The sequence below is a fragment of the Pinus tabuliformis genome, chromosome X (genome assembly GCF_031772625.1).
Source record: "Pinus tabuliformis cultivar Carrire ecotype Pingquan chromosome X, CPIR1, whole genome shotgun sequence".
NCBI lineage: Eukaryota > Viridiplantae > Streptophyta > Pinopsida > Pinales > Pinaceae > Pinus > Pinus tabuliformis.
In genome coordinates, this window is record NC_142308.1 from 80,263,271 (window position 1) to 80,282,549 (window position 19,279).

Genomic DNA, 19,279 nt, shown 5'->3' on the forward strand with positions numbered 1-19,279 from the left:
TGGAACAAAGGAAGATCTTAGTATCAGGGGGGCAAGACCAACTAAGATGGGGCAATAACAAAGAGGTAACCTTCAATCTTAAGGAAGCTAAAGGTATTCTCCAAGCGAGGGACCCCCAGGTTCGGGACAAAAAATGGCAAAATTTATGGAGGCACCAAGGGTGGATGAAAATCAAACTCTTCATGTGGTTGGTGCATCATAAGAAAATCTTAACTTGGGATAATATCAGGAAAAGGGGGGTTCTGGGGCCTTCAAGATGCCAGCTCTGTGAAGCTCAAGAGGAAACAATTGAGCATATACTCAATAGTTGCATGTTTACCTCCTGGTTATGGGACATTTTTGCAACTATCTTTCAACAAACTAACAAGGACAGAGGGAGTATCAGTAACACCCTCAATAATTGGAGGAGAAATTTTTCGAATCATGATTTTCTCAATTCAGCTTGGGCCCTAACACCAAGCTTCATCATATGGAATGTTTGGAAACAAAGGAACAAAAGGATTTTTAAGGATGAAAAGAATCCTCCACATCGACTGCTGGAGTTGATCCTGAAACAGCTGAAGGAGACAGTGAGTTCCTCTGTTTGCAACTACCCTAAAAATCCTCCCTCAGACACTGATATAAAAATTCTCAAGCAGCTGGGTATGCAGGGGCTCACTCTTCAAGGCTTAGTCAGAAAGGTTATCTCAAAGGACACAGAGAAGGATTTCTAGCATCCTCCCCCGAAAGGATATTTGAAATACAACATTGATGGGGCTTCAAAAGGAAACCCAGGAACTGTTGGATATGGAGGAGTCTTAAAGGATGAAGAGGGCAGTATAATTTGCATCTTCCACTGTCACTTAGGTACAGCCACAAATAATATGGCTGAGCTAATGGCTTTGGAGCATTGCTTAGAATTGTTGAGTCAAAACAACTGCTCCAATGTAATAATAGAAGCAGACTCTAAATTTACCATCAACTCGGTGAAAAGAATTAGTAGTGGAACAGCTCCGAAGAAAGTCTCCAAACATTGGAAACTCATCCGAGTTTTCCAAAGAATTCAGGGTCATCTCCAAGGTCTTCGCACTGTCAGTTTCTACCATGTTCGAAGACAGGCCAATAAACTAGCGGATCTTCTTGCCAACCAAGGTGTCAGCTGCACTGAAGACAGGGTTTCGACGGAGTGGCAGGAGCTGAGACAGAGCAAACTGAGAGCACTTTGTTTCGAGCAAGCGGATGAAGACAGGGTCGTGTTTAAAACAAAGCCACGGAGGCGAGCTCGAAGCGTTTATCCTCTATATGTGTCTAAGGTCTCAGGCAAGCAGTTTTTTTTTTTTTTTGGGGGGGGGGGGGAACAAACCACTGTTGGGCGCGGAAAATCCAGGGATTAGTGGAACGGGCTTCACTGGTTTTCGGATGGTCAATCAGGGAGGTCCCAGGTTTAGGCGAAGGCAAAATGAATGTGGAACATGTCTCCAATTTTTCTGGCAGCAGGTTAACACAGAACTTTGGGTTCTGGGAAGTAAAACCGCTTCCTGGGCAGTTTTTGCCTGATCGCACCACCTTCAAACGAAAACTAGTTTCTGTGATTTCGGAGCAATCCCATACAGCATTCAACACGTGGCAAGGTGGTGGTTTCGTATACCGCCCTCCATCGCTCACTATCGCTCAGTCATCTTGGTCGATGCAAAATCATTATCATCAGTTGGATCTCGCAGTGGGGATCAACGGTCATGATCGTTCGTTCTGTTTTGTGGGGCGGGAACGTTATACACCGATCAACTTTGAAGGACGATCTACTCTTTGGTCGTCGGATTGGGTGCGGAGATGGACCAGGGTGCGAAAGATTCCACGGGTTTTCTTTTCCCTCCAAACTCAGGAGACTAAAAGGGTTCGTTGTCCTAGAGTTATGAGATTTCCTTGTAAGGCCAGATATTTAACCTTAGGGAGCTAGCTGTTTTTATTTTTAGTTGTTTCATCAACGTCGAAAGGATGTGTGTAATTATTGTAAACTAATTTTGGCTTAATGAAATAGAAGGACCGACACTTGCTTAAGCAAAAAAAAAAATGTATAATACATAATATAGAATGATATCATGTATAAATTAATATACGGTATATGTTTATAAAGAAGAGTTGTTTCCTACTAAGTGAGGCTATACCACTTTTCAATTGTAGACCAAGATCGACTAAGGTTCAAGCCAAAACCAAATTGATATTAACCAAAAAACCAAGTTGAGTAACCAATCAACTAAAATACACACACGTGTGTGTGTGTAGATAGAGAGAGAAAGAGAGAGCCCTAAGCGATAGCAGTTGATTCAACCCAAAGACATCATGAGATCCTTTCCCAAAAGGTCCTACTAGGTTACCATCAACTATTTTCGCTATTAATACCATCCTCCATTCAAATACTTGAGGAAGCCAGAAGAAATATGTGAAATGGTATTGGCAAGCTACATCGTTACTCATTCTCTATTACATGTGTATGTGTGTACATAGTCATGTAGATCAATGTAAATCCAAACCATTAGACATGAAAATGGCAAAGTTTGTGAAAAATCCTTGATTGCAATTAACTGGAAATTTATCTCCTAACTTATTTGCAGTTTATTTGTTATTACGGTAAATATCGATAAACTCACAATTGCAATCTTCACCAAAAATAAAATACGTTGCAGAAAATAAACTAGAAGCTGAGAAAAATATGCACACACTCAATAAAATAGACACCAATATTTTTGGACTTAAAAGTCCCCAAAAAAACCCCGAAGGGAAAACCGGTGCAGCAAATGAGGGTTTATTTAATTATGCAGCAAAAATGTAGATTACAATAATTGAGATGCCCAACTGGCAATCCTCCAAAAAAATTTATGGGAAATATTTTCTCCCTCTGCAAATCTACTAGCCCTCCCTCTAGCCTACTCGCATTGCCCTTTTGGCTGCTCACACTATTGACCTTGAAGAACTCACATTGCCTACAAATTGCCTCTAATTGAGTTGTCATGCCTACCTCTGCCTCTGGAAAAAATCACTATGCCTCATGGATGATCTTTCTAGCCTTCGACAACTGAAACAACCTCTCTCTCGGCAACTTGCAGTGGGGTTTTTGGCTGGTCGCATTGGCTACATGACCTCTCTACAGAACAATTTCGACCTCCCTTTTCCCGTCTCTCCGACACTGGGAAAATTGTTGGGAAACTCTTTGGAATTCTCCTTTGTTGCTCCCTCGATCATTGATGCTCTCCTTCTTTGGCTTGAACTCTCTCCCTTGCTGAATCACGACAATTGGGTAGCTTGATTTGCCAAGGTAATTCGCTCCCCTCTTGTGTCTTTCTCCATTTCATCAACTTGCTCCTATAATCTCTTGTTGGAGCTTCAACGGCCACGATTATATCCTCGTCGACGACTAAGATCATCTTAGACTTGATCCAAGTCATTTTCTAGAAGTCTTTATAGCATAAGTCAGTCTCCTTAATTAATTCCCTTTAATAACTAAATGGTGGCTAATTAATTTAATTAAGGCATTTCATAAGCTTATCTTGTGAAACCTTTTCTGGGTTTTGGAGATATTGTGTTCCTTAGCCTCTTAGACACAAATCAAGACTAAAACACCTGTCTGATGCTACCATATCATCAAAAACTAACAAAGTTTGCTCATCCACATAGCATGTAAGAGTGAATATAGCAAAATGACGTGTGTGATACATATCTACAACAAATTGCATAAACATTAAAGCTTTAGATCACCTCTAAAGCCCAAAGGAATTATGCTACAACAAATAACCACATATCATCAAAATGATCCTTTATATTGGGATCCTAATCATAACGCATGCCTTGATCCATTAGGGACATTAATAATAGTGTTGGCTCACTCCATCACCGAATCTAAGGGGACATCATTACATAAGCTTGGGTTGGGGCTTGGGGGGGAGGATCACCTATTTTTGTACTTCGCCTTTTCTTTAGGCAAAGAGGGACCAATTCAAACGAGGTTAGAACAAACTAATTTTGGCCAATTTGGAAATCAATTCAATTATTTTTGTAAACCAATTGATTTAATCTAGTCTCATGATTCCAATAACATCTAGCCAACTCTAGTCTATAATTAATCAAACAAATGGTAGTCTAAAATGTTCAAAGATGCAAGCAACTAAGGAAGCAAATGAAGGTAGAAGGCCTTCTTGGTTTCCTCCTCTTGACCCAGGCACACTCTAGCAATGCAAAAATCTTCAAGTCAACGATGGACTCCAAATAGTCTATTAAGGAAGGCTTAATGAGAATGGCAAGAGCATTGACCAACAACATTGACAAGCTCAAGGAGCAAGTCATGATTCTAACACATTCCATTCAAAGAACAAAGTCAATAAATGAAACTCTAGCTTAGGAGGAATATCTAACTATGGTGTCAAAGCATCAATTTTTAGGGGACACAATAGCAAACAACCAAATTATGATTGAAATATCTCAAAAGGCATGAGAAAGGAAGAAGGAAATACCCAATTCACATGACAAGAGCTTGAGCTACCTAACACTCTCAAGTAACAAATCATGGGGATAAGAAACAATTACTACTTTTTGTTAATAAACATCTTATATATCGTGTTAAAGTTTATATCCAAAGGTCATATAGGATAAAGCATGTTTTCTTTGTCACACAAAGGCCAAAGATCTTTTAGAATAGCACAACCAAAAACAAGGGAATTCTCTTCATATAAGCCCTAAATGTTGTTATTTTATCCTAGGAATTATGCGGCTATTCTATTTTGATTCATGAAAAACAGTCATAGAGACTATCATCTCATGCATTTATGCAGTCATAACCTAAAATGAGAGCCATCCAAACTTTGTCAAGATTTGGCAACTACATGTAATATGATTTGAGATTTTTATCCTACATATTAATAAAAATAGTCTTTGTATTGACCTTAGGCTCCTCTACATTAGTATGCCTAGGACATTTGGAGGGACAAGACGTGGAGTTTTAGTTGCACATTGCTTTAAAAAGATTCTCGCCATCTATATTTAGCACTTCATCAATGCCATCTTCTCTCATGGTTCTTAACGGAAGGTGAGCTTCAACAAAAGTGAAGGCCTATTAGGTTCATCATCTTCATAGTGCAAGGATGTGTAGAAATTTCTGTTTTCCCACCCCGGTTTTCAGTTTCTCCTTATTTCTCCCATGTAGTTAAATGCCCATTCCCATAACCATACATTTAACAAACTGAAAAAAAATAAATATTGCTGAAAACACAAATTCTGGAAATTTTTCAGAATGCTGGAAATTGCAGAATTAAAAATCAGCAATCAAAAACAGCCATTAAAACACATTAAAACACTGATATTTTTGGTCAAATTGACCCTGGAAAAACCCCCTACAACTCTTGGGGAAAACCAGTTTGAGAGCTCTTCTTTATTTCTGAAAATTGCCTTTTTACAGTGAGAATTATTCAGCAAAAAATCAGCAAGCAAATTTACAACTTATCTCCTTTTCCGTGCCTCACAGCAATCTAGAAATTACAGCAAACATGACAGCAATAAATGTTGTACGGCCTCCGTTTTGTGTGCAGAAAAATCAGCAAATTGCTCCTCGATTTTTGTGCAAAAATCTGCCTTTCACTATGTGTTGAATCAGCTGTACAAATCTGCTTAACTGCTGCCTTGGAATGTGTGCCAAGCTGCTGTCTCCTTCTCCTCCCTGCTCAGAAATCTCTCTTGCTCTCTTGCTCTCCTTCTCCCAATCTGTTCATGAAAGAAGGAATGACCTTTTCCTCATTTTCCTCCTTTAATATAACTGCAAGTGACTTTTGGGTGATCCAAGTGACTTTTGGGTGATCTCTAAATCCAATGGCTGAAATAGATTTAGATCAATGGCTGAGATTAAATGCTCATTTAAATCTCACTCTCTATTTTTTTAATTCACCCCACTTTAATAAAGACCCACTTAGTCATTTATTTCCAAAGTCACTTTTCTTTTCTAATTTTTCATTGACTTTATAAAAGTCACTTTAAAATTAGACTTAATAACTTTATCACTTAAAGTCACTTTTAAATTAGATTTAACTTTATAAAATTATAAAGTCACTTTAGGAGAAAAATTAAATTCTTTTGGACACTTTTCCCTAGGCCAAAGATCAAAGCCTAAGGGAACCACCTGTCCTCCGGTACCAAATTTCAACACTCCCTCTTACCGAGGAAGGTGTTCCTCACCACACCCATCTTGTCCCTGAAGTAGACATGCTTGCCCTGTGGTAAGGCTTTGGTAAGGATATCTGCAACTTGCTCATCAGTGGAAATATACTCAAGCTTCACAACTCCCTTCTGAACATACTCTCTGATGAAATGATATCTGATCCCGATATGCTTTGACCTGTCATGAAATACTGGATTCTCCGTGAGTTTAATGCAACTCTGATTATCACAGTAAATCACTGAAGGTCTCAACGGCTGACCAAATAAGCCAAACAACATCTTGCGAAGCCAGATAGCCTCACAACTAGCTAGACTGGCTGCCATATACTCTGCTTCCGCTGAACTCAGTGCTACTGACTGCTGCTTCCGGCTGAACCATGACACTACTGCTGAACCCAACCCAAAACAGCACCCTGAAGTGCTCTTCCTATCAGAAGCACAACCTGCCCAATCAGAATCAGTGTATCCTGCCAATCTCACTCCATCTCCCTACCTGTAGTCCAAACCATAATCCACTGTCCCCTGCAAGTACCGCAAAATGTGTTTTGCAGCCACCCAGTGAACCTTCCTAGGCTCACACATAAACTGACTCATCGTGTTGACTGCAAAACAGATATCTGGTCTAGTGTTGACCAAATACATCAAGGAACCAATCAACTGCCTGTACAATGTGGGATCCACCAACTCGGAATCCGAAGCATGAAGCTTCTTCCAATTGGTGATCATCGGTGTCGACATGGGTCTACAATCCTCCATGTGGAATCTGCTAAGGATGTCCACAATATACTTCCCCTGCCCCAGGAAGAAATGCCCCTCCTCCTGCCACACCTCCAAGCCCAAAAAGTAATGCATCAAGCCGATGTCCTTCATCTCAAACTCCGCCGCAAGATCTCTCTTGCAGTGCTCTATGAGTCTCTCTGCACCTGTAATGATCAAGTCATCCACATACAGCACGAGAATGAGAGGCTCCTCACCAATCACAATAAAGTAAAGGTTCGGATCTGCCTCACTCTTTGTGAAACCCATCCCTTGCAAGTATGTATCTATCCTGGAGTACCAAGCTCTGGGAGCTTGCTTCAGGCCATAAAGGGCCTTCTTCAGTCTGCACACATGGGACTCCTTCCCATGCACCTCAAAGCCCTGTGGCTGCTCAATGTACACCTCCTCCTGTATGAAGCCATTGAGAAATGCGGTCTTCACATCCATCTGGTGGATCTTCCAACCCATCTCTGTTGTTATCGATATAATGGAGCGGATCGAAGTATATCGAGCCACGGGAGCGAAGGTCTCCTCATAATCAACTCCCTCTACCTGGGAGAACCCTCTAGCCACAAACCTCGCTTTGAATTTCTCAATGCTGCCATCTGCAGCATGCTTTATCTTGTAAAGCCATCTGGAAGTAACCACGGATTTGCCCTCAGGCCTCGGCACCACCTCCCAAACATCATTCTTCATGATAGAAGAATACTCCTCCTGCATGGCCTCTCTCCAGACCTGCTGGCTAGCTGCCTCCTCATAGCTAGAAGGCTCAGAGTCAAGGATGCTGGTAACCATCGCCATATAGCTACAAAACCTCTCAGGTGGTCTACTCTCTCTGACCGGCCTCTTCGGCTCAGCAACAGATGTGGCATCTCTCAAGGTGTCCTGAAGCCACTTGGGCTTCCTCTTCCCTGAGCGCACTTCTCCCACCAAAGAATGAAACTCCTCCTCCTCATCATCATCAGTAGCCTGAACTCCTGACTGTCTGTCTGCTGTCCTCCTGCCTGCACCTGAACCTGTAGAAGCTGAGGTACCGTGTGAACTGTCCATCAGTGGACTCCCTAGTGAACTGCTCTGTGAACTGCTCTGCATGCTGCCCGGAGCACCACCCCTCTGGCTCGATGAGCCACTGCTCACTGACGGACCTGACATCCTCATAGATGTACCTCCTGATCCTCCTGATCCCTGCCCACTGGATCCCTGCGACTGACTCAACTGCTGCTGAGGGTCTGGCTGATCCAGATACTCTAACTCCCGTGACCTCCTAAAGGCCCTGTCCTCCTCGAACTTCACATCCCGTCTGACAACAACTCTCCTCTGTGCAGGGATGTAAATCCGAAAGGCCTTTGAGGTCTCACTGTAGCCCACAAAGATACCCTTCTCTGCGGTGGGCTCTAGTTTGGTCCTCTTCTCCTTGGGTATATAGGAGTATGTAATGCATCCAAAGATATGAAGATGACCAAGATCAAGCTTCTTCCCAGAGAAAGCCTCCTCCGGAGTCATGTGCCCCAAGGCACAATGCGGACTCCTGTTCTGCAAGTAAACAGCTGTGTTGCAGGCCTCTGCCCACAAGAACAATGGCAACCCCTGATCATGTAACATGGCTTTGGCAGCCCCTATGATGGATCTGTTCTTCCTCTCCGCAACCCCGTTCTGCTGGGGGTTGTAAGGAACAGTGAACTCCCTCCTAATGCCTGCCTCCGCACAATAGTCAACAAACTCTCCAAGGGTGTACTCTCCTCCATTGTCCGACCTCAGGGACTTGATCTTTCGACCTGTCTGAGTCTCCACAAGAGCTCTGAACTCCTGAAACCGCTTGAAGACCTCACTCTTGGTCTTCAAGAAATAAATCCAGGTCCTCCTGGAGTGATCATCAATGAATAAGACATAGTACTCATATCCACTCAAGGAAACATGAGACATCCGACCGCTCACATCGGAATGAATCAAATCAAGTATCCCCGTCGCTCTGCTGTCACTGCTGGGAAAAGGGGATTTGGCAAACTTGCCCATCGCACAACCTCTGCAAGTATCAAAGTGATCAGTACTGAAATCTGACACACCTGTAGTGATCTCCCGCAATGTCCTCAAGGCTCCATGATACATATGTCCCATCCTGCGCTGCCAAATCTCACACAGCTCAGAACTGCTAGCTCTACTGTCGGTACTACTGCTCAATGCCAAAAGGGGTTGGAATGCAAACTTGTACACCTTTGCATGGCGTACACCTATCACTCTAGCTGAATCAGCTGGAGTGCCCCTGGGATACATCAACACCTGTCCTCCCCTGAACAGTACCTCATATCCTCTGTCCTCCAAAGCTGAGACGGATATGAGGTTCTTCCTCATCCCTGGCACATAAAGAACATCTGACACTTTCAAGGGAGGACTGGACTCCCTCTGAAATGTCAGTGTACCCACCTCGACTACTCTAACAACTCTGTCATCACCGAGTACTACCTCAATATCAATGTCACTCTCTGAAAGCGCTGAGAAGTACTCCCGGACTCCTGTCATGTGACGTGAAGCCCCACTGTCCACATACCAAATACCTGTAGATGCTCCGCTAATCGAGGGAAAAGCATGCTCCCTCTGAACCTGTGTGGCGGGTGATCCTGCACTAGAGGACTCACACGTAGTGAACGCAAACTCTCGGTCAAAACGACCAACAAAGTCCTCAATCTCTGCTGAAGCTGCCACGTCTTGGTTCTTCCCCTTCTTCTTCTTATTCTCCGGACACACAACTGCATAGTGTCCCATCTTTTGACAATTCCAACACTTCACTTTGGAATAGTCCTTCTGTGAGTTACTCTATTTACCTTTACCTTTGCCTTTGCCCCCACCACTGCTTGTGGAAGCCTGCTTCTTCCCTTTGCCTTTCTTGCCTCCTGCCACCAGTGCTACGTCCTCATCCTGCTCAACTGGCTTGGCTGCCCCAAGCTGTCCTTTCCTGATCTCTGTCTGAATACAATCATCCCAAAACCTCTCCCATGTGGGAAGGGTCTCACGTGCACAAACCCCATCAGCAAAGTTCAACCATGAACGGGGGAGGCCATTCACTGCAATACGCACCAACTCAGTGGATGGAATGGCCTCTCCAATCGCTGCCAACTCATCTCTCACATTGGGAATCTTTGTGAGATATCCAGCTGCACTATCATTCCCCATCTTAATGTTCTTCAGCTTCTCCTTCAGGACCATCTTCCGGTTCTCATTGGTACTCTGGTAGAAATTGGACAATGCTGTCCACATCTCTTGGGCATTGCTCTTTCCTCTCACATGAAGAATGCAATGGTCTTTGATTCCGTCTAGAATCAGCCTCTTACCCTTATTGTTCTTCTTTTTATACTCAGCCAACTGAGTAACATCAGTGGGCACAACAACAGGGTTCTGTGTGGTATGCACCATGATATCCCAGACTTCTGCCTCCTCAAAGATACTCTGCATTCTCTCCTTCCAAACACTGTAATTTGTATGCCCATCCAACCTATCCTCCACCATCAATCCCAATGACATCCTGCTATCCTAAAACTGAAAGAATAGCACTGATGTAGTAAAGATAAAACTGTTGTTTATGAAAAAAATCAGCTTGATGGAATTTTCTGAGTGAAAAATCAGCAACTGTAATTTTTCCTTTTGCTGTCCCAAACTACCCTTCAGCACTCAAGCTCTGATACCATGTAGAAATTTCTGTTTTCCCACCCCGGTTTTCAGTTTCTCCTTATTTCTCCCATGTAGTTAAATACCCATTCCCATAACCATACATTTAACAGACTGAAAAAAATAAATATTGCTGAAAACACAAATTCTGGAAATTTTTCAGAATGCTGGAAATTGCAGAATTAAAAATCAGCAATCAAAAACAGCCATTAAAACACATTAAAACACTGATATTTTTGGTCAACTTGACCTTGGAAAAACCCCCTACAACTCTTGGGGAAAACCAGTTTGAGAGCTCTTCTTTATTTCTGAAAATTGCCTTTTTACAGTGAGAATTATTCAGCAAAAAATCAGCAAGCAAATTTACAACTTATCTCCTTTCCCGTGCCTCACAGCAATCTAGAAATTACAGCAAACAAGACAGCAATAAATGCTGTACGGCCTCCGTTTTGTGTGCAGAAAAATCAGCAAACTGCTCCTCGATTTTTGTGCAAAAATCTGCTTTTCACTATGTGTTGAATCAGCTGTACAAATCTGCTCAACTGCTGCCTTGGAATGTGTGCCAAGCTGCTGTCTCCTTCTCCTCCCTGCTCAGAAATCTCTCTTGCTCTCTTGCTCTCCTTCTCCCAATCTGCTCATGAAAGAATGAATGACCTTTTCCTCCTTTTCCTCCTTTAATATAACTCCAAGTGACTTTTGGGTGATCCAAGTGACTTTTGGGTGATCTCTAAATCCAATGGCTGAAATAGATTTAGATCAATGGCTGAGATTAAATGCTCATTTAAATCTCACTTTTTATTTTTTAATTCACCCCACTTTAATAAAGACCCACTTAGTCATTTATTTCCAAAGTCACTTTTCCTTTCTAATTTTTCATTGACTTTATAAAAGTCACTTTAAAATTAGACTTAATAACTTTATCACTTAAAGTCACTTTTAAATTAGATTTAACTTTATAAAATTATAAAGTCACTTTAGGAGAAAAATTAAATTCTTTTGGACACTTTTCCCTAGGCCAAAGATCAAAGCCTAAGGGAACCACCTGTCCTCCAGTACCAAATTTCAACAAGATAATGCACCTATCTTATAAGTCACAAGCTTTTGCTTGGCTAGTCATATATCAAAGGATTCCTTCTAAAGTTGAATTCGTTCAAAGTGATATTTAAGATGGTCTTTGCCCAATGTGTCAACAACTAGAGACTCAAAAGCATATCTTTTGGAAGTGTCGATTCCCCAAGCACTTGGAGGTTACTAAAGGATCAACATTCTATGTTGTTTCAAAGTAGGATTCATTTACGTGTTTCTTTGTTTGGGGATAGTCGCTTTCTTGTGCATGAGGCCCTTGTTGGTCTCTAGCATTATTTATGGTTGATGATGAATTTTGTGCTTTAGACGCTCAAACATAAGTTTGTGTTTGATCAAAAGATTAGTTATTGTCTAGCTTCAATTCTTTGTGGAAGGATGAGGTACATGATCATCTTTTAGCAAAAAGGTCATTGTTGATCAAGGACACCCAATGTTTAGATCCCACTAATTATTCAAATGTTTTTTCCACTCTAGTCACTCTTAGGAAGAGATAAAGAGGCTCATTGTATATACCAATGTTGCAGTACTTGTTATTGGGATATTATCGACAAGGGAAAAAAATCGTAACATACAAAAATATTCATTTTTTCCAACTTTTTTAATATCTAAAGCATCTACAACATAAAATAAATACATTGACACATAAATATGATAAAAGAACTAATATATAAGATGTGTAATATCATTTCCAGTGCTACATCACACATAACAGTGAATCATGTCCTGAATAGTAAGTCCTAACTCATGAATCCCAACTCAACCTCAAAATATCAACAAAAAATATAATAATGTATCTCATATCATGAGTCATAATGTCATATACAATGAAATGAACCAAACAACTAAAGTCTAATACTATTGATTTCCTCTGCCCCTCTAGATGTAGATGCCGGTGAAGTTGGCAGTGGACTCTGTTGTGCTCTAAAAGCTGAAGAACTAGGAGCTACAGGAGGTAGACCACGTCCTCTACTAGTGACAGGGGTAGTCTGGGTAGGTGTTGTCACCTCCTCCTCTTGTTGCTCCTCCTCCTCATCAAAAAATCAGAGAAAAAATAAAAAATAAAAATTTCTTCTTTTTTTTCCAAAAAGATTTTTTCCCAAAAAATCGCGATTTTTCAAGTTATCACGATTTTTTGTGAAGAAAACACAAAGAAACAAAAAAATAAATAAATAGGGTAAAAACCAGGCGATAATATCGCCAAACTCAATAACCGTGATTTTTCGATATTATCGCGATTTTCGCAACACTGATATATACCCTTCTATTTTTTGCATATCTAATTGTGAATGTTAGTATTTCTTAAAAAAAGAGTTAATGTATTACTAAAAGATATATATGTTTAACAATAAGATATATTATCAAATATATAAGCATTATATAATAATATATGCATTTAATTAAAGACATGGAATTTCTTTAGGGCCATTTTTGAGGTCCTCTTGTGGAACAATGCTTGCATTAGGGTCAAAATAGGCAATTCAATTGAGCCACATTCCTTCTGCATTATCACTGTCCTCAAACATGGATTGCAGGTTCTTGTCCCTTACTTCTAAATTCAATTACAAAGAAGGTATAAGTCCCTCCCTCAGCCCCCACCACAATTTCAAGTCTTCAAAAAACAACTCCTTCCTCATGTCAATAGTTTCCAAGGGTCATTATTACAACTCTACAAGAAAAAGCAAAATTGGTAGTTCTTCAAAACATTTATTCGCCATTTTCCTACTCATTCGTGAGGCTCCCCAACAAGTCCAACCTCCCTCTCTAATAGTAGGATCCCATGAGGCCCCTCAAACAATTCTACTTGTTGATCACAACTAAATTGCCCAACTTCTTTTGGTTATCCAAAACTCAGTTGTGGTTCCAAGTTGGACTAACAACCCTCCTCCCCATCCTTATTTGACTTCACTATCTAAAGCAAAGTCTCCTCCTCCCCTCAAGATCTTGAGTGAGCTCTCTCGTGCTTGAGTAAAAGAACTTTCCAACGAAAACATGATTAATAAGAATAAAAAAAATTAACCTTATCCTAACATTTTTGTATATTGGATATACTAGGGCAATTCTAAACCAAAATTCAAATTTCATGTATAATGTAATTTATGTGTGAAGGGGGCTCATTTGTACCACTTTCAAAACAAGGAAATTCATGCTATCAAGATTCAATACTTCACGAAAGACCCTAGTTATGGCAATGCAATTCTCAACATGAAACACTAGCAACGAAAGTTTAGTCCAATAACTGCACCTTTGGGATTTTCATAGCTTCACAACGCTTTCAATTATAAATCTTATAGCTGATCTTTGGCATAAAGAATCACTCCAAAGTATTGGTGACCATTTCAGGAAATTCTTAACTCACAAACCTATTTCAAAATACGGATTAGATATCGATGCCAAATATTGCATGAAATGGATATAAGAAAACAACACCCATAAGAACTAATCATAGAATTCGATGGAATTACTTGGAATTGAGTCCTTGATTTGAGCACATGACCTTTCGATACAAATATTCTCATGTATATGGCTAAAGAATCTCCTCTTGCCCTTCCATCAAGCCTCCTAACTAGTTCAAGGAGAGGAAAAGCCTTCAAAGAAGAAGAGAAGGAAGGAAAATTTGTATTGGTTAAGCAAATGTCAAAAAGGAAAATGATGAACCCTTGACATCCAAACATAGAAAAATCATGGATTAAACAAAGATCGAGAAGAAAATACACCCATTGAAAAGAAGAACAAAACTAGAAAAGAAAGACCCGTAATATTTCTGCAAACCAAAAAATACATCTGACTACAAAGAGCAGTACAACAAAGGAAGCTACTAAAGAAAACCAACTTCAAAATAATTTAAAGAGGAAAATAATCAACATTTACAAATCACCTACAAAGACCAAAAAAAATTAGAGGAAAAGAGAAGAAAAAAAGAACAGCGGGAAAATAAATTACAGGCCATACAAAAGAAAATTGTGCAAACAATTATCTTGCATCATGTGTAATCATGTATGCACCCTTTTTTATTAATAAAAAACTTGTTCAAAAGATATATGTATATGATTACTAGGTGTCTGTGTTGATCCAATCCAACATTGAGAAATCCAAATTTCAAAAAATCGCACACTTATAAGCAAACCGACGAACCCTTGCAACTTACGTATGTTTGTGTGCATGTACGTGTTTAAAAGTTTAGGGAAATTCACTGACAAACTAATCGAAGTGTCCGAAATTGACCTTACCATTAGGAAGAGGTTGGTTAAGTGAGCGTGCAACTTGACCCAACTTGTCTTTCACCGTCTGTAAAAGCAATGGAACAAACAACATCTTAAGTTATAAATGCTTCAAGATGAATGCTTAGTATAATGGTCAAAACAAAGCTTTAACATTAAGTACCTCTATCTAAGAACATGAAACCAGAGCTATTTTCTGTATTTTTTCCTGGCATCCGTATTTGCCATTAAAAGCAGAACATATCAAACAACAATTTTTATTGTTATTTATCGGAAAATTAATCTTTTCTAGTCTCTACTGGACATTCTATTCGTGACACATCTACTAAAACCTCATAAAATCCGGATTTTTTGTGTGTGCGATACAAAACCCAAAAATTGCAAATGCCAATTACAAGTTTAAAACTTTCAATCTGTACATAAAACATTGACTGTGATTTCACCTCAAACTCTGGATTTGTAATTGCTCTGTAGGGAAGCTTACATTCCTCCATGAACATCCTCTGCAGGCATGTGTAAACAAATGAGAGGACTTCATTTCACTATGTCCAAACAATTCAGAATTATAAATGATGTGTTGTTATAATTATCCATGTGAATATAAGTTTACCTGGGCATCTGGGTGTTCCAGACGAAAACGATGACGGAAAAGAGTAGTCTCCATCTGCAGGAACCATCTCCGAAGCTCTTCCCTGTAACAAAGATTCAATACATAAAAAGAAAAACTTTTCAGATAATCTTAAATAACAGATTGCAGAAAGGCCAAACATCAGCAAGCTAAGATTCTGGGATAATTAATAAAAAGGCATGAATCCTTACGTTCTGCAGTATACCAAGCGCAACACAAAATGGGATATAATATCTTTATTGATCATGTCAGCTGCATTTGGAGTCCGCATGTGCTTTCTCCACAACTCGCTCACCTTAAAAATATAAAATATTCAAAAAATCAATATCGACTCAATTTGTTTGAAAATCATGACTGTAAACAACTTATGGAAATCCTTAGGGACATGATAGAAAAATTCAGAGTTATAAGAATACCAAGCTTTCCAGTTCTTCCGATTTTTTGCCACGTGACAACGCATCTTCGAGACCCTTAAGAACTACAATGGGCCACAATAAAACTACATTAAGAACCCTAAAACCTGGAATGCTTGAGATTCATTTAATATTTAAAAAAATACAAGTCATCAAAGACTTCTCACTGTAAAAAATTTATATGCGTTAACAGGCAATTTACAAATACCAAATCGTAACGATTAATCTATACATTGGAAGTTAAATGGTCTCAATTCTGTAAATATTGCAGGCAGCCTGAATGTAAATGCTTAAAATGAAAAGAAAAATTATATATAACTAACAAAAAAACAAACCTCCAGTAGAAGAAGAGGAAAATCCTGCTTCTGTAAACGTACTTTACAGTAAAGTAGAGTAGTCGAAGCATAAATTTCCACTATTGAAACAGTAAAAAGTTCGATTACCTCTGAGCCGATCCACGGCAAATAATTCAAAATCTTCGAGGGATACTTCGAGGGGAGGAGCCGACTGGTAGAATGAAAGCTTGCTGGATCTGTTATCGAGCCTAGATTTATATTTCGACGCACTTCCGCTGCCAATGGCGGAGGCAGGAGAGTCCTCCCCTGCATAACCCCTTCGGCTGGAGCTCAGTATTTCCATCCTGTCACTCCCCGGCCAATACAAACCAAAGAACCTCTAATCCATAGGTTCCTGTATATAAATGTGATCGCAAGGTAAGCGCGGGAAAATAAGGTTCCTATTTATAGTTTTATTTTATGCTAATATTGTTATATTAATCTTGATTAATATTGTTTTGTTTTGTTTTCTATTTTAAGTTATTATTATATTAAGTTTGACGCCCTGAGATCCCTAATGACCGCCCATTGCCGTGCTACTGCAACCTGCTCCCTGGAGCGTTTGAGCTCCGCAACCTGGGATCTAGTGAGATCGTCATATAGGTAGATCATTTTGGGGAAACCGGTCTCCTGAAGATTTGAAACGGAGGAAAATGGTGGAAAATGGTGGAGTCAGATGGGAAATTCTTATTTCCACCTCTATAGCAAAGTTAATGCGTTTTAACATGCGCGCATTAACTTTGTTATAGAGGTGGAAATAGGAGTTTCCATGACATTACACCAAGGTGTAAGGGTAACTCCTATTTCCATTTCTATAGCAAAGTTAATGCGCTTTCCATAGCCAGATATAACACGCGAGGTGATGAAAAAAACTAACATGTCATATCAAGTTATTGAAGCGCATGTCAAGACCATTAACTTTGCTATACAAGTGAAAATAAAAATTTCCGAGTTGGATGCCAAACCAAGGCCTCTCCAAGTTAATTATCTCGTATCCCTGAGAGGGATAAATATTGCTAGCCGTATAGGGATAGCGCTGAATCGAGCAATAAATTGCGAAGTTACTTAGCTCTACGGATTAACAAAGGTTTTTCGGGCACATTTTATTTATAGCTCATCACGAATAATAATAGTAGGAGAGTAACGAAATGAAAGTAACCGGTTAGAGTGGTTTTTAATTAAAAGGCTAGGGAGAGATGTTGTATTAATACTTGTTAAGTCAAAATTTAATAGTAATAATACTAAAAATATATAAATGCAATATTTTTTAATTCTAAAGTATATAGTATTATTATATTGAATATAATAATTTTATTATAAAAAATATATAAATTTTGATATTTTGTTTAACTATAATAATAATATAAATATTTAACAATTTTGATCATTTGTTTAACTATATAATTATAATAATGGATGATATATGTAAATAATAATATAAATATATAATAAATTTGAATTTAGTTGATTAGATTTTCATTCAAAAATTTAATATATAAAATAATAATGGGTTCAAACAAATTTCACTTTATTGATTGATTTTTATATTTTTAATTTATATATATATATATATATATCTATTAATTTTTTTAAATTATTAAGTTTAATTTTAATTTTTTATTATTTTTATTTTAATTTGTAAATGATATATTCTTTTTTATTTTTTACAATAATTTAATATTCGTTATTAAATATTTTTTTTAAAATAGAATCAATAATTTTTTAATAAAAATGGACTTAAGCTTTATAACTTAATGTTCATATATTAATTTAGTATTGAATTTTATTTTACTTTTTCTAACTTTTAAATCCAGAACAAGGTGCATTTTCCTTATTTAAATCTCTAGATAGATTGGATTTTTGTCTTTGTGGATAAACCACATTAGTTGGTTCCAAACTAGACCAGTAAAAATTGAATATGTGATTAATCATGAAGGAAAAAAAGAACTAGATGGATCACAAAAGCTTAAAATCAAAGAATAATAAATTAATTAGTTTACTTTAAATCATTATTTATAATTTTTTTAGCTAGTTTATGTATGACTAAATTGTGTTTTGAGTAGTTACAACCCACGGGCATTTAAGTAGTCAAAATCACCTAGGGATCACACCTAACCTGGCTACACTAGCCCTTAGCATGGCTGGATTTTTGCTCACAGAGTTTTAAACTGATGACCTTTTGATAAATACTTGGCAACTACTAGAGAGACACTTGAATTCAACAACATTCACACAAGTGAGGCATTCAACATGCAACACATGAAGACACCAGATATAAGCGAAATCTCATGAAGGGAAAACCACAAATTTTCGTTGAAGTGATGTGAAGGCAAACTCCAACTCCCCTTATTACATCATATTTTTTTAAGGCCACTGCGTACAGGAGGCTACCTTGGATTTCTTGTACAAACTACAACTTGCAAGGAAGCTCTTACTTCCTCTTCTACAAAATACAACTTGCACTTTTTCAAGCTACCACCTGAAATGGGATAACAATCCCTTATCAAAATACAAATGGATTTTACTGGTTACCTGTAACACCCTCATCCCACATCTACCCAAGTAACCGGCCAACCGAAGTAAATATGCGACGAGAGGCCATTATAATGGGATTCAACCTCCTAGATGACCATAAGGAAGTGAGATCGACAGAAACACACCACACAAACCTTCCACATTAGCAACAGAACTCTTAGGAGCCATCCCAACCACTCAGGTAACTAGCCCTTGAGACCAACTGAAGTTTTAGACCATTAAACCCTCGGACGCTCCCTTTATATGGACAAGGGTGCATCTAGGAGGCTCTGGACACTCCCACAGCATGAGTATGCATGTGTCTGGGGACTTTTCTCCTCATACATGTGCCTGCAACTCCGAGATTTGTGCCACTTTTTCAAGCCCAGATCCAAGGTCACTGCCTATAACTCAATGACACTTTCAGAACTGAAAGATAACAATAGAATAAGGATACAAATGCAATTACTTGAACAAGGACTTGACTGG

General features: G+C 39.0%; 1 protein-coding gene across 1 annotated transcript in view; it reads right to left on the reverse strand.

Moving 5' to 3' along the window:
* Nucleotides 1-16,649, reverse strand: part of LOC149138464 (putative DNA primase large subunit) — a 126,627-nt gene extending 109,978 nt beyond the window's left edge. The window contains exons 1-6 of the mRNA XM_089446492.1: nt 16,385-16,649; nt 15,945-16,006; nt 15,720-15,823; nt 15,511-15,592; nt 15,344-15,403; nt 14,910-14,967 (exon numbers count right to left, since the gene is read on the reverse strand). Coding sequence (XP_089302618.1) covers nt 14,910-14,967; nt 15,344-15,403; nt 15,511-15,592; nt 15,720-15,823; nt 15,945-16,006; nt 16,385-16,580 — 562 coding nt within the window. The 5' untranslated portion in view covers nt 16,581-16,649. The remainder of the gene's footprint in view (nt 1-14,909; nt 14,968-15,343; nt 15,404-15,510; nt 15,593-15,719; nt 15,824-15,944; nt 16,007-16,384) is intronic.
* Between the last annotated feature and the right edge of the window lie 2,630 nt (nt 16,650-19,279).